This window comes from Salmo trutta, chromosome 17 (assembly GCF_901001165.1).
Source record: "Salmo trutta chromosome 17, fSalTru1.1, whole genome shotgun sequence".
In the NCBI taxonomy this organism is placed as follows: domain Eukaryota; kingdom Metazoa; phylum Chordata; class Actinopteri; order Salmoniformes; family Salmonidae; genus Salmo; species Salmo trutta.
The window spans coordinates 42,333,876-42,349,773 of record NC_042973.1 but is presented as its reverse complement, the minus strand read 5'-3'; the positions used below and the strand labels follow the sequence as shown (position 1 = coordinate 42,349,773).

The following is a 15,898-nucleotide window of genomic DNA, read 5'->3' as shown; positions in this document are numbered from 1 at the left end:
GAAAAAAAGGTGAAAATCTGACTCTTGTTCTATGAATGTGGTAGATTTTTGGAAAAACCTTGCAGAATACTTATTTAACTTTTTGAACAAGACCCATGAAGGATATAATGTGTTACTATTGCAATGATAACAACGCCATTGAAATTATATAATTTTTTTGTTATGTTGGCAAATACTTTAAACACAAACAAAAAAAATTATATATAAAAAAGATTTAGCTGTATGTTTTGGCTCCCAAGTGGCGTAGCGGTCTTAAGCGCTGCATCTCAGTGCAAGAGGTGTCACTACAGTCCCTGGTTCGAATCCTGGCTGTATCACATCTGGCTGTGGTTGGGAGTCCCATAGGGTGGTGCACAATTGGCCCAGCGAAGGCAGGGATTGGCCGGGTTAGGCCGTCATTGTAAATAAGAATTTGTTCTTAACTGGCTTGCCTAGTTAAATAAAGGTGTATTCATGGCATCCATGAATACACAACACTGCAGAGTACAGACCATTTCTTTTCTGCAGGGTCATACAGGATTATAGCAATAGGCTGAGATATGAACTATACATATGACTCACTATGTTCTAGTCCAGCTGTCAAGGCTCTGTGTGATAATGATGACCATGGCCAGATGGAGAACCAACTTCCAGGGGTGATTCTGGAACCACATAATGGACGCCTCTTCAAGGCTAGGTTGTTTGTGCAGGGAGGTGGTGGTGGTGCTGAGAGCATTGACAGTGGAAAGCCTTGAGGCCCCTAAATTCCTCCATATAAAAGAGTTGTTTGGTGCTAGGCTAGCAAACACATCACACAAAACATGTAGTTAAGGTGTTCTTAACTTTGACCATGATGAGTTACAATGTACAACAACTGGTAAGTGGAAGGTGACTTAAATCAACCCGTAAAACCAGTGATCTTTGAACAGGGTTGTCCTATAGAGATGAGACTCAGCAAACCCTACATTAATTAAAGCAAGCAGAGCACTCAATTTCACGTAGGATTTATTTTCTCAAGAACACAACTAAATGTAACGAGAGCAGTATAATTACGTATTCCTGAGTAGCAAGACTCCAGGACCAGATCGATGAGAAATCCTCAGGTAGTGTTCTCAGCCACCCTCGGTGCTCCTGGCTATGCTCGATACAGTGCCACACTGGATTTAAACTCATTAGCTGGGTTAAGTCAAGGCACTTGACTTGAGGTTTCTCAGCTAGTGTACAAATTTGCTTTCTGAATTTCAAGAGGAGGATTTACTAAACATTGTAATTAAATATCTATATTTGATTCCTTGCTATTTTCCTTGCTATTTAACAACATGGGTTGTTAAGTGCACAACTTGGCCTACATGTAGCTAAAAGGTATAGACAACAGAGATTGACATATGACACTATACACTGAATATACAAAACATTACATTTACATTACATTTAAGTCATTTAGCAGACGCTCTTATCCAGAGCGACTTACAAATTGGTGCATTCACCTATAATATCCAGTAGAACAAACACTTTACAATAGTGCATCTAAATCCTTTAAAGGGGGGGGGGGTTAGAAGGATTACTTTGTCCTATCCCAGGTATTCCTTAAAGAGGTGGGGTTTCAGGTGTCTCCGGAAGGTGGTGATTGACTCCGCTGTCCTGGCATCGTGAGGGAGATTGTTCCACCATTGGGGTGCCAGAGCGGCGAACAGTTTTGACTGGGCTGAGCGGGAACTGTGCTTCCTCAGAGGTAGGGAGGCGAGCAGGCCAGAGGTGGATGAACGCAGTGCCCTTGTTTGGGTGTAGGGCCTGATCAGAGCCTGAAGGTACGGAGGTGCCGTTCCCCTCACAGCTCCGTAGGCAAGCACCATGGTCTTGTAGCGGATGCGAGCTTCAACTGGAAGCCAGTGGAGAGAGCGGAGGAGCGGGGTGACGTGAGAGAACTTGGGAAGGTTGAACACCAGACGGGCTGCGGCGTTCTGGATGAGTTGTAGGGGTTTGATGGCACAGGCAGGGAGCCCAGCCAACAGCGAGTTGCAGTAATCCAGACGGGAGATGACAAGTGCCTGGATTAGGACCTGCGCCGCTTCCTGTGTGAGGCAGGGTCGTACTCTGCGAATGTTGTAGAGCATGAACCTACAGGATCGGGTCACCGCCTTGATGTTAGTGGAGAACGACAGGGTGTTGTCCAGGATCACGCCAAGGTTCTTAGCACTCTGGGAGGAGGACACAAGGGAGTTGTCAACCGTGATGGCGAGATCATGGAATGGGCAGTCCTTCCCCGGGAGGAAGAGCAGCTCCGTCTTGCCGAGGTTCAGCTTGAGGTGGTGATCCGTCATCCACACTGATATGTCTGCCAGACATGCAGAGATGCGATTCGCCACCTGGTTGTCAGAAGGGGGAAAGGAGAAGATTAATTGTGTGTCGTCTGCATAGCAATGATAGGAGAGACCGTGTGAGGATATGACAGAGCCAAGTGACTTGGTGTATAGCGAGAATAGGAGAGGGCCTAGAACAGAGCCCTGGGGGACACCAGTGGTGAGAGCACGTGGTGCGGAGACAGCTTCTCGCCACGCCACCTGGTAGGAGCGACCTGTCAGGTAGGACGCAATCCAAGCGTGGGCCGCGCCGGAGATGCCCAGCTCGGAGAGGGTGGAGAGGAGGATCTGATGGTTCACAGTATCAAAGGCAGCAGATAGGTCTAGAAGGATGAGAGCAGAGGAGAGAGAGTTAGCTTTAGCAGTGCGGAGAGCCTCCGTGACACAGAGAAGAGCAGTCTCAGTTGAATGCCCAGTCTTGAAACCTGACTGATTAGGATCAAGAAGGTCGTTCTGAGAGAGATAGCAGGAGAGCTGGCCGAGGACGGCACGTTCAAGAGTTTTGGAGAGAAAAGAAAGAAGGGATACTGGTCTGTAGTTGTTGACATCGGAGGGATCGAGTGTAGGTTTTTTCAGAAGGGGTGCAACTCTCGCTCTCTTGAAGACGGAAGGGACGTAGCCAGCGGTCAAGGATGAGTTGATGAGCGAGGTGAGGTAGGGGAGAAGGTCTCCGGAAATGGTCTGGAGAAGAGAGGAGGGGATAGGGTCAAGTGGGCAGGTTGTTGGGCGGCCGGCCGTCACAAGACGTGAGATTTCATCTGGAGAGAGAGGGGAGAAAGAGGTCAAAGCACAGGGTAGGGCAGTGTGAGCAGGACCAGCGGTGTCGCTTGACTTAGCAAACGAGGATCGGATGTCGTCAACCTTCTTTTCAAAATGGTTGACGAAGTCATCCGCAGTGAGGGAGGAGGGGGGGGGGAGGGGGGAGGAGGATTCAGGAGGGAGGAGAAGGTAGCAAAAAGCTTCCTAGGGTTAGAGGCAGATGCTTGGAATTTAGAGTGGTAGAAAGTGGCTTTAGCAGCAGAGACAGAAGAGGAAAATGTAGAGAGGAGGGAGTGAAAGGATGCGAGGTCCGCAGGGAGGCGAGTTTTCCTCCATTTCCGCTCGGCTGCCCGGAGCCCTGTTCTGTGAGCTCGCAGTGAGTCGTCGAGCCACGGAGCAGGAGGGGAGGACCGAGCCGGCCTGGAGGATAGGGGACAGAGAAAATCAAAGGATGCAGAGAGGGAGGAGAGGAGGGTTGAGGAGGCAAAATCAGGAGATAGGTTGGAGAAGGTTTGAGCAGAGGGAAGAGATGATAGGATGGAAGAGGAGAGAGTAGCAGGAGAGAGAGAGCGAAGGTTGGGACGGCGCAATACCATCCGAGTAGGGGCAGAGTGAGAAGTTTTTGATGAGAGCGAGAGGGAAAAGGATACAAGGTAGTGGTCGGAGACTTGGAGAGGAGTTGCAATGAGATTAGTGGAAGAACAGCATCTAGTAAAGATGAGGTCAAGTGTATTGCCTGCCTTGTGAGTAGGGGGGGAAGGTGAGAGGGTGAGGTCAAAAGAGGAGAGGAGTGGAAAGAAGGAGGCAGAGAGGAATGAGTCGAAGGTAGACGTGGGGAGGTTAAAGTCACCCAGAACTGTGAGAGGTGAGCCATCCTCAGGGAAGGAACTTATCAAGGCGTCAAGCTCATTGATGAACTCTCCAAGGGAACCTGGAGGGCGATAAATGATGAGGATGTTAAGCTTGAAAGGGCTGGTAACTGTGACAGCATGGAATTCAAATGAGGAGATAGACAGATGGGTCAGGGGAGAAAGAGAGAATGTCCACTTGGGAGAGATGAGGATTCCAGTGCCACCACCCCGCTGGCTCGATGCTCTAGGGGTTTGCGAGAACACGTGGCCAGACGAGGAGAGAGCAGTAGGAGTAGCAGTGTTATCTGTGGTGATCCATGTTTCCGTCAGCGCCAGGAAGTCTAGGGACTGGAGGGTAGCATAGGCTGAGATGAACTCAGCCTTGTTGGCCGCAGACCGGCAGTTCCAGAGGCTGCCGGAGACCTGGAACTCCACGTGGGTCGTGCGCGCTGGGACCACCAGGTTAGAGTGGCAGCGGCCACGCGGTGTGAAGCGTTTGTATGGCCTGTGCAGAGTGGAGAGAACCGGGATCGACAGACACATAGTTGACAAGCTACAGAAGAGGCTACGCTAATGCAAAGGAGATTGGAATGACAAGTGGACTACACGTCTCGAATGTTCAGAAAGTTAAGCTTACGTTGCAGAAAATCTATTGACTGAAATGACGAAAATGATACAGTACTGCTGGCTGGTGGAGTAGGCTAGCTAGCAGTGGCTGCGTTGTTGACTTTGTTTGACCGTGTAGCTGGCTAGGTGTAGCTGGCTAGGTGACCTCGATAGTTTCAGTACTACACCTTGTCATGATACAAAGCAACTTTGTAGCTAGCTAACATAACACTAATCAAGACGTTCCTTTGTAATGTATTTTAGTTTCTACAGTGTTACTAGTTGGCTGGGTTAGGAAAAATGGCGTCGCGGGGGACGGCAATAGCTGGCTAGCTAACCTCGGTAATTACTAAACTACACAAATTATCAAGCTATGACAAAGACAACTATGTAGCTAGCTAGCCAACACTGCACTAGTCAAATCGTTCCGTTGTAAAAGTATTGGTATCTACAGCGCTGCTAGTCGGTAACGGTTGGCTAGCTGTTGGCTAGCTAGCTAGCAGTGGATTAATGATGACTAGGTGTGTTGACTACGTCTGGCGTCGCGGCTGGCTACTTACTAATAATTACTCTAAACTACACAATTATCTTAGATGCAAAGACAACTAAGTAGCTGGCTCACTAACACTACACTAGTCAAGTCGTTCCGTTGTAATGTAATAGATAGTGCAGCTAGTCGGTGGAAGTTGGCTGGTTGGCTAGCTAGCAGTGTTGACTAGCTAGCTAGCAGTGATGACTACGTTAGGAGGACGAAGATAGTTAGGAACACCTTCCTAATATAGAGTTTCACCCCTCCCTTTTGCCTTCAGAACAGCCTCAATTCGTTGGGGAATGGACTCTACAAGGTGTCTAAAGTGTTCCACAGGGATGCTGGCCCATGTTGACGCCAGCGCTTCCCACAGTACTGTCAAGTTGGCTGGATGTCCTTTGGCCGGTGGACCATTTTTGAAACACAAAGGACACTGTTGAGCGTGAAAAACCCAGTAGCGTTGCAATTCTTGACACAAACCGGTGCACCTGGCACCTACTACCATACCCCATTCAAGGGCACGTAAATCTTTTGTCTTGTCCATTGACCCTCTAAATGGCACATATACACAATCCATGTCTCAATTGTCTCAAGGCTTAAAAATTAGGGATGCACGATATTTCGGTGAGAATATCGGAATAGGCCGATTTTAGCCAAAAATGCCAACATCGACATCGGCCCGATGTCTAGTTTAACGCCAATGTACAAAGCCGATGTGCATACCTACATAACGTAGGTAGGTGACATAATGACGCAACGAAAAATACAGCATCGCACGTGCAACACAGCATTCCTAAGCCCACAATGTCTGCGGTGTGGATCTATTTTGAAGTTTCAAAGGAAGATAACAAAAAGGCCATATGCAACATTTGTGCTGCTATTATTTCCCGAGGGGAGAAATTCAAATCTTTCAATACCACAGACCTAATTACTCATCTGAAACTGCATCACCCCCAGACGTTCAGTGACTACTTAGAATAAAAGCAGAAAAAAAACTAAGCGCACACTTCCAACAACTAAACAAGTTCAAGTCCAGCAGTCATTTGAAAAAGTAAGAACATTTCAGCGAGACTACTCAAAGCCGAAATCCATTAACGCCAAGATAATGGAATTCATTGCCCTTGACAATCAACCGTTCTCTGTTGTGGATGATGTTGGCTCTCCTTGAGCCCCGGTACACACTATCAAGTAGGCGCTATTTTTCAGATGTTGCCCTACTGGAGTTACACAGTATTGTTGAATCGCACATCCACAAGCTACTTGCTATGTTGCAGTACATTTAATGCACTGCTATTCGCTTCACGACTGACATTAGGACCAGTGATGTCAGCCTCATGAGCATGCTGAGTCTGACAGCACAGTGGGTTAACAAGGATTTCGTACTGAGGAAAGCCATATTGCATGCTCAAGAATGTGCTGGTTCTCATAGCGCTGCTGCCACTTAAATGGCATTTGAGAACATGTTTGAAACTTGGAAAATCTCCAAGAACAAAGTACACTCTGTGCTACGTGATAATGCACGTAACATGACAAAGGCTTTGGAAGAATGCGGAGTCGCCAGTTTGTCATGCATGGCACACATGCTGCAACTGGCTGTGAACGAAGGTGTTTTGGCCCAATGCAGCATATCTGACACAGTGGCAACAGGTAGGAAGATAGTGGGTCATTTTAAACACTCACAGCTAGCATACAGCCGCCTGCAAGCAATACAGGAGCAGCTTGGAGTGAAAATTAAAAGGCTTAAGCAAGACGTTTCCACCAGATGGAACAGTACTTTTTACATGATGGAGAGCCTGCTGGAACAAAAACGAGTGCTTGGCGTGTACGCAGCCGGCTATGAGTTACCTGTAACAATTAGTACAAACTAGTGGACGCTCATTGAAAACATGAACACACTCCTAGCTCCATTCAAACTACTGACTCGAGAAATAAGATCTTCAACTGCGTCTGCAGCAGACGTGATACCCTCTGTCATGGCATTGAAATGACTGTTCAACAAAACTGCCAACACAGACCGTGGGGTTAAAACTTGCATAAGTACTCTACTAGACGCTGTGAACAAGCGATTCGGTGGCATTCTCTCTGAGCCTCTTTACTGTGTTGCCACCATGCTCGATGTTAGGTACAAGGACCGCTACTTCGATGCAGACAAAAACAGGGTTTATGTGAAATGTTACAAACACAGGTGGACAATATGGAAACGGACACAGTGACAGCGCGCACCGAGGAAGGGGACCCACGACAGAAGAGGCCACGGACAGACAGAGCTGAAATTTCACTGCTTGACATGTACGATGAAATCCTGGTTGAGAATGAAATGACTGAACAAATGAACAACGAAACAGCACAGCAAGTAAGTGAAAGAACTAGGTTTTGATTATGTTTTACTGGTAATGGGGACATACATAAATGCCAACAAAATAACTTTTTGGTCAGTGTGTGTATGTATCTCAGAGAGAGAGAGAGAGAGAGAGAGAGAGAGAGAGAGAGAGAGAGAGAGAGAGAGAGAGAGAGGCGTTGTATTTTCATTTTCTGTTACTACATCGGCCAACATTTGCCATTGTTGATCTATGCCTAATGATCCTTTGGAATGCAAGAATAATGCAATATGTTGCATTAAATGTACTAACCCCCCCCCTTTCTCATTATTTGCAGATACTAGCATACCTGACAGCACCCACTATTCCCAGGAATAAAGATGCACTTGGATACTGGAGAAGTAACAAGCACCGGTTCCCTTCCTTAGCTAAAGCTGCGTGCAAGTATCTTGGTGCTCCCCGTAGTAGTGTGGACAGTGAGCGGCTTTTCAGAGCAGCTTCACACATTGGAGACGAAAAAAAGAAACAGACTCTCTTGTGACAAAGCCGAGCAGGTCCTCTTCGTGAAGAAAAACCTCCCCCAAATGTTAAAATTGTAAATGGGCAGTCATATTGTAACACAGCCATCTAGAGTCACTGGGGAAAAAATGTACTAAGCCCAATGGCTTTTCTGTTGTTCATTCATGGCTGGTATAGGTCAAGACTTTCATTTCATTTAAAACAAAGCAGTTGTGTTTTTTTGTTTATTTTTTTAACTTCATAAATGAAAGATGAGATGATGTGTTGTAAATTTGCTCTCATTTCACTAGTGAAGTCAGTTGAGCACATTTGAAAAGTTGAAGTTGTGCCATTTATAGCGGTTTATGACAGCCTAGAGACAGTACTTTTTTCATGCAGTTATAGCTAAAATGATAAACTGAATTTTAGTTTCAACCTATATTTCTTTCAAATCATTTTTAAGTTTCTTCATACAGTCAAGATTGGATAGTAAGAAGAGCCACCAACAACTTAACCATCTTTGTAATGCGGGGCAGATAAAATATTTGTGTCATGAATATCTGTTGTGGAATAAAATACATTCACGGAGGTGTCATTTTTCTCATTTCCAAGTTATTAAACAATCTGTTCCGAACTGAACAAATGAACATATGACACTTTGTTTCAACTAGTTAACTGTACTAGAATGCTTAAAAGGCTGCTAAAATGTTAAATATCGGTTATCAGTATCAGTTTTTTTTTGTCAAGGAAAATATTGGATATCAGTATCGGCCAAAAAAGTCATATTGGTGCATCCCTATTAAAAATCCTTCTTTAACCCGTCTCCCCCCCTTCATCTACGCTGATTGAAGTGGATTTAACAAGTGACATCAATAAGGGATCATAGCTTTCACCTGGATTTACCTGGTCAGTCTACAGTATCTCATGGAAAGAGCAGGTGTTCTTAATGTTTTGTGCACTCAGTGTATGTCCTCTAAATCGCATGATATTTTACAACCTCTATTCCCTTCATAATGTAACCGAATGTAACATATCATTCTAAATGGAGTGTCACAGATTTACGTACAGAATAATACAAATTGCCCTGAGACCACCCTCCAATTCTGCACGTATCAAACCAGTTATAAAATATTGAAATGTAATATAGTGTGATTTGCACTACACCATCACTCGTTAAATCAATCAACCAAGCTATTATACTGAGGCCATTATGTTTAACTGTCCAAAAGTATAGCAGCCGTTGGTCAAATAAAACTGGGAAGGTGTTGTGTTAAGATCTTCAGCCCTTACAGGTACTTAAATCTGTTTGGCACAATAAATGATCCGTCCCGGGAGAAATATTATTTATCTGGAGGTACAACAGCCGGCGGCAGACTGCACTGAACGCCTTTCCACTTTTTAGACCGTTCCTTTTTTAATGGAGAATGAACCACATTAAAACGTATCAATATGTTTTAGCCTGCCTAATGAAGCGCACTGGTCTTATTTGATTTCAGTCCTATCGCCTATTTCAAACAGGGTTGTTTTATTTCATTCGTTTGGGATCATCATTCACTATTGTCTGTTAGAATGATGATATTCAGAAAAGATTATTCACCCGTTTATGTGGACGGTACAGCCCCTAACAAATATGACTGTGTCATACATAGTATCGCTGTTTAAGACGAGACTTGGCCATGAAAATGCTTTTAATGCGGTGCTATGTACATGGTGCTGCCTCATGCAACTAATAGCATGGCATTATGGAGTTACAATGTATCAAATTACTCCTCTGATCATTGTTTGTAGCGTTCGGGTTCATCTCGCCTGCAACTATGTATCATTGGATCCTCTCAGGACTCAAACTTTATGCAGTGACACTGTACTGGCAAGCAAGTGCCTGCTGTTTACCGAGACCGTTCAGCCAACAGAGAGAACTGACAGAAGCCACCCTCCCTCTGCCCGCCATTCCGTAACGCTACCGCAAAATGTTGTCTAGAGATGTTCAGAGATATTTTACTATGCCAAGCAATTATCTGCCGCTATTAAAAACCACGGTGTTCTTTGACAGTAGGCCTACGGGCAGCACAGCAATGTCATTCATTCATGTACCTGTCATCGTAGCAGAAATCGGCGCCCAGAGTGTTGACATAGAGGACCAAAGCCACGGCGCTGCACACGAATTCTGCAATCATTTCTCAAAAAAATAAACAAGGAAAGAAAACGAAGAAGAACAGTGGAGATATATTTCAAATACTATCTCTATTATCTCTCTCCGTCTTTGTCAAGATGCCTCTGCAAAAACAGATATTCCAATTCCACATCCTCGCAAAGTGTTGAAAGTGGATAATCCAGGCAGGCATCCTCCCTCTAACCCATTTTGAGCTAGAGGAGGACAGCTATGATCCTACACGAAATAGAGCAAACGGCCAGCATTTACAGTGTCTCTGACTGCATCTGCACGCCTTTCCTACAAGACTGCTCGTGTGATTCATAGTGGTCCCGTGGATAAACGTCGTGATTGAGCCGCGTGTGGATAAAGGATATTCTGCGCATGTGCGATGTCCCTCCTCCTCGCAGGGAATAGAAGAAAATGATGCTGATGATTTGAGGATTAGAGTTAGACTGCATGATGGGACACTTCTTTATTGCCAACTGCTGTATCCCCATTGCCTTTCTATAGGTAATCTAGCCATAATTACGGTATATAGCCCCTTATGAGTTTGAATATGTCAATCTCGGTGGAGCAGTGATACCAGTCTCACCAGTGTTTTCCAATTCTCACCCTCGGGAGAGCTCTTTGTATAGGCCTATACAGCATAGTGCCATAATCTGGATTTAATCCGAGCAGTAGTCTATAGCAGGGTTTCCCAAACTCAGTCCTGGGGTGCACGTTTTGCTTTTTTGTCCTAGCACTACACAGCTGATTAAAATAATGTATGATGAGTTGGTTATTTGAATCAGCTGTGTAGTGCTAGAGCAAAAAACAAAACGTGCACCCGGGGGTGCCCCAGGACCGAGTTTGGGAAAACCTGGGCTATAGGGCTTCACCCTCCAGGCATACAAAACACTAGGTTTGATCTGTGCTCTGCTGCAACCAATGTTATATATACATATAAAATGTAACCTAATTCAATAGAACTACTGGCCCAAAATGATACAAAATATTATTTATTTAGGCTTCAAATGTCTGTTGATTATTGGATTATACAATCTGAAATGGCATAATGTCAGTCATAACATAATTACGAATCAACCAAAACTAGATTTTTAGATATACAGTTGATGTCGGAAGTTTACATACACTTAGGTTGGAGTCATTAAAACTCGTTTTTCAACCACTCCACACATTTCTTGTTAACAAACTAGAGTTTTGCAAGTCAGTTGGGACATCTACTTTGTGCATGACACAAGTAATTGTTCCAACAATTGTTTACAGACAGATTATTTCACTTATAATTCACTGTATCACAATTCCAGTGGGTCAGAAGTTTACATACACTAAGTTGACTGTGCCTTTAAACAGCTTGGAAAATTCCAGAAAATGATGTCATGGCTTTAGAAGCTTCTGATAGGCTAATTGACATCATTTGAGTCAATTGGAGGTGTACCTGTGGATGTATTTCAAGGCCTACCTTCAAACTCAGTGCCCCTTTGCTTAACATCATGGGAAAATCAAAAGAAATCAGCCAAGACCTCAGAAAGAAATTGTAGACCTCCACAAGTCTGGTTCATCCTTAGGAGCAATTTCTAAATGCCTGAAGGTACCACGTTCATCTGTACAAACAACAGTACGCAAGTATAAACACCATGGGACCACGCAGCCATCATACCGCTCAGGAAGGAGACGCGTTCTGTCTCCTAGAGATGAACGTACTTTGGTGCAAAAAGTGCAAATCAATCCCAGAACAACAACAAACAACAAAGGCCGCTCAGCAAGGAAGAAGCCACTGTTCCAAAACCACCATACAAAAGCCAGACTACGGTTTGCAACGCACATGGGGACAAAGATCATATTTTTTGGAGAAATGTCCTCTGGTCTGATTAAACAAAAATAGAACTGTTTCACCATAATGACCATCGTTATGTTTGGAGGAAAAAGGGGGAGGCTTACAAGCTGAAGAACACCATCTCAACCGTGAAGCACGGGGGTGGCAGCATCATGTTGTGGGGGTGCTTTGCTGCAGGAGGGACTGGTGCACTTCACAAAATAGATGGCTTCATGAGAAAGGAAAATGATGTGGATATATTGAAGCAACATCTCAAGACATCAGCCAGGAAGTTAAACCTTGGTCGCAAATGGGTCTTCCAAATGGACAATGACCCCAAGCATACTTCCAAAGTTGTGGCAAAATGGCTTAAGGACAACAAAGTCAAGGTATTGGAATGGCCATCACGAAGCCCTGACCTCAATCCTATAGAAAATGTGTGGGCAGAACTGAAAAAGCGTGTGCGAGCAAGGAGGCCTACAAACCTGACTCAGTTACACCAGCTCTGTCAGGAGGAATGGGCCAAAATTCACCCCACTTATTGTGGGAAGCTTGTGGAAGGCTACCCGAAACGTTTGACCCAAGTTAAACAATTTAAATGGAATGCTACCAAATACTAATTGTATTTGGTAGTATTTGGTATGTAAACTTCTGACCCACTGGGTATGTGATGAAAGTAATAAAAGCTGAAATAAATCATTCTCTACTATTATTCTGACTTTTCTCATTCTTAAAATAAAGGTGTGATCCTAAATGACTTAAGACAGGGTATTTTTACTAGGATTAAATGTCTGGAATTGTGAAAACTGAGTTTAAATGTATTTGGCTAAGGTGTATGTAAACTTCCGACTTCAATTGTATATTGAACTAGTTAGTATTTATAAGAGACTAAGGATTATATGCCAGAAACGATCATGTGAAAATACAGTAGTCTCCTCTAGAGCATTACAACATGTTAACCCTGTAGTAAATATTCCATGGGTGCCTGCCTTCAGAGTCAAAACACTCCACGGTAAAATAAACCTGAGGCAGAAAAGACAATCCAATAAAAAAGTAATTAACAATATTTTAAGAAGCCTCAGTAGAGAACTTAACAACTAACAATGATTAAAGAGGTAAATAAGGGAGAGTTTATTATTTGTTTTAAATAACATTTACTAAAACTTATTGTGTGAAACAAATGTATGCCAGAAAGGAATATGAACAGTTGGGGAAAACTGTGATTTCTAGGGGATGTAGGCCTGATATGTATATGCCCTATTACTATCCATAATGTATAACATGGTTATTACACATTTATAGCAGGTCCATTGCTTTAGTATGAATTAAACCAGGAGGGTTAGTATGAATTAAACCAGGAGGGTTGTATTTATTGTTTCTTGACTTGTGGCCATTGCAGGCTACTACGAGTGTTTCCATTGGCCTTTCAAAACGTCCAGTAGAGGGCTCACCCAGCAAGAAGAGCAACACTGAGTACACTCAGTTACACAGAGTCTGAACACTGAAGCAAAGCAGCACAGTCATGCTTCCAACTGTAGCAAATGTTTTACACTAAAGCAAGTGTTTTCAACATCCACTATTGGAATATAACCATTTGAGTATTTTGAGATTGCACACTATAAAGGAGAATGTGAGGAAGCAGGGGAACAGATGAGAACTAAATCGATCTTTGTGCTCCATAGACAAAGAGGCCAGTATGGTCCACTGCATATTGATGCAATGGTATTTCAATAGAGGGACCCCTGTCTATCGAGGAAGGCATCAATGTGGCCATTCACTGAACAGCAGGACATGATGATGTAATAGATTTCAAGAATTAATTAAACTGATTGGAGCGACTGACCCAGTGTTTTTATGTGCATTTAACCCATCTGCTAGTAAATGTCTGGGATCAGGCAATGTTTTTCTGCATTATAATAATGGAGGCAGTATAGTTAAAGGTCCAATCCAGCCATTTTTATCTAAATATAAAATAATTTCTGGGTAACAATTAAGTACTTTACTGTGATTGTTTTCAACTTAAATTGTCTTCTTAGCAACGAGCAATTACTCAAGCAAGAATTTAGCTATGACTGTCTGGGAGTAGTCTGAGTGGGGAGTGGAAAACTTCAAATGAACTGTTATTGGCAGAGAGGTTTAGAACTCTTTCTTATTGGTCTATTAACTAATTTGGGAAATCACCAGGCAGGTCAAAACTCCGTCCCATCAAAACAGGCAACATTTTCAGACAAAATGTTCAAACAGCTCTTACACAAAAATGTCATTTTCATTATTTTCACAATTTCCCAGTATTATTCCAACCATCATAGTGTGGCAATACACTGAGTATACAAACATTAAGAACACCTCCTCTTCCCATGATCGACTGACCTGGTGAATCCAGGTAAAAGCTACAATCCCTTATTGATGGCACTTGTTAAATCCACTTAAAGCACTGTAGATGAAGGGGAGGAGACAGGTTAAAGAAGGTTTTCAGACAATTGAGACATGGATTGTGGGGGAGAGGGGGAATGGGCAAGACACAATATTTAAGTGCCTTTTGAACATGGTATGGTAGTAGGTGGCTGGCGCTGTGGAAGCATTGGAATCAGTATTGTACTGAGAGTGGGTGCAGTTCAGAGTACCAATCCACCAAATAACAGTCTTCAGACAAAAGATTAGAAGGGTAATATTGATAGGACAGAGAGGTCCTTTGGAAATTGGGCTAAATTGAAATGTAAAACTATAAAAAGCATATGCATCACCATGGTAGCCATTGAAAGAGAACACTTCGGAGATTAAGGGGAAATTATCAGACTAAAGGTGAGGACACAACAGTTCACATAAAACAAGGCTGAATCCAAACATTACACTGTTGATTTTATGTGCATTGTTAACTTATTGTACTTTTCAAAGCATTTTATCAATAACAAAATCTGAAAATACTCTGGATACGTTAATAAAGCATAACAAGAATATTCATTGACATTTTAGAGTAGGTTCAAGATAAGAAAAACGATTACAAGGGTGTCTAACTGGTGTCTTCAAGTGGCCACACACCTCTCCAAACTAAGACATTTAAATGCACTTTTATGAAACAGCCTCTCCTAGCTTTGCCATCCAAAAACTTTCCATTATACATTGTAATCTGGGTCAGGTAGGCATCATTTGAAATCTTATTCTATTGCCAACATGTCTAGCTAAGTTATAAAATATGATCTTACAGTATTAAGCTTTTAAGTTATAAAATATGATCTTACAGTGTTAAGCTTTTAAGTTATAAAATATGATCTTACAGTGTTAGGCTCTTCAGACAACAGATTGTAATTTTCTTCTAAACGGTATAAAACTCCACACAGTCTTGCTCTGTTCCTTTCCAGCTATTAGGCTAGAGATTTTAAAAGTCGGTGTCTCGAACCCTAATGGGGGAATTGCAGTGGGGACACCAAAATATGTATATATTTTTTTCAATTAAGAGTACATATTATTATATGGAACAATATACACATGCTTTTGGGAAGGATAACTTGATAAGAGATATGAAAATAAAATGAATTGAAATATACAGATTTTAAAGTTGCATCATGAGATTTGTGGTCAACGGAAATTTGGCGCAAAAAATAAATGGGGTTCCCAGAAATTCTGGCAAAACATTTTATTAGGCTGTGCATCCTGCCAATATCTGCAGTAGAAACAACACATACTGTAGATTCAAAACGGTCCACTCTCTGAGATCCTACTACTCTATTCAGGGGTTTCTTAGTGACACAGAACGCTTCATGTCTTACATTGTGGTCAGTGATGTGCCATCCACCCATTTCCAGGCAATTGAGTCAGTCAGACCAATCTAGATTGTTTTCACTCCGTATAAGCAATTAATAAATATCTGTTATTTTGGCACAGAAAAAAACATTGTTCGTACATAGCCTCTCTGCCCCCTCACCCACTCTCGCTCTCTTTCTCTCACCTGTTCCTTTCGGTTGTTTATGATCACAAGGTGTGCTTCGCTCCCTAGACAATCCTGTCTGCTTTCCTCCCAGGTTTAAGCAGA

At 43.1% G+C, this 15,898-nt stretch overlaps 1 protein-coding gene across 1 annotated transcript in view; it reads right to left on the bottom strand.

The window, feature by feature from the left end:
• Nucleotides 1-10,430, bottom strand: part of tmtc2b (transmembrane O-mannosyltransferase targeting cadherins 2b) — a 173,358-nt gene extending 162,928 nt beyond the window's left edge. The window contains exon 1 of the mRNA XM_029696839.1: nt 9,992-10,430. Coding sequence (XP_029552699.1) covers nt 9,992-10,074 — 83 coding nt within the window. The 5' untranslated portion in view covers nt 10,075-10,430. The remainder of the gene's footprint in view (nt 1-9,991) is intronic.
• Between the last annotated feature and the right edge of the window lie 5,468 nt (nt 10,431-15,898).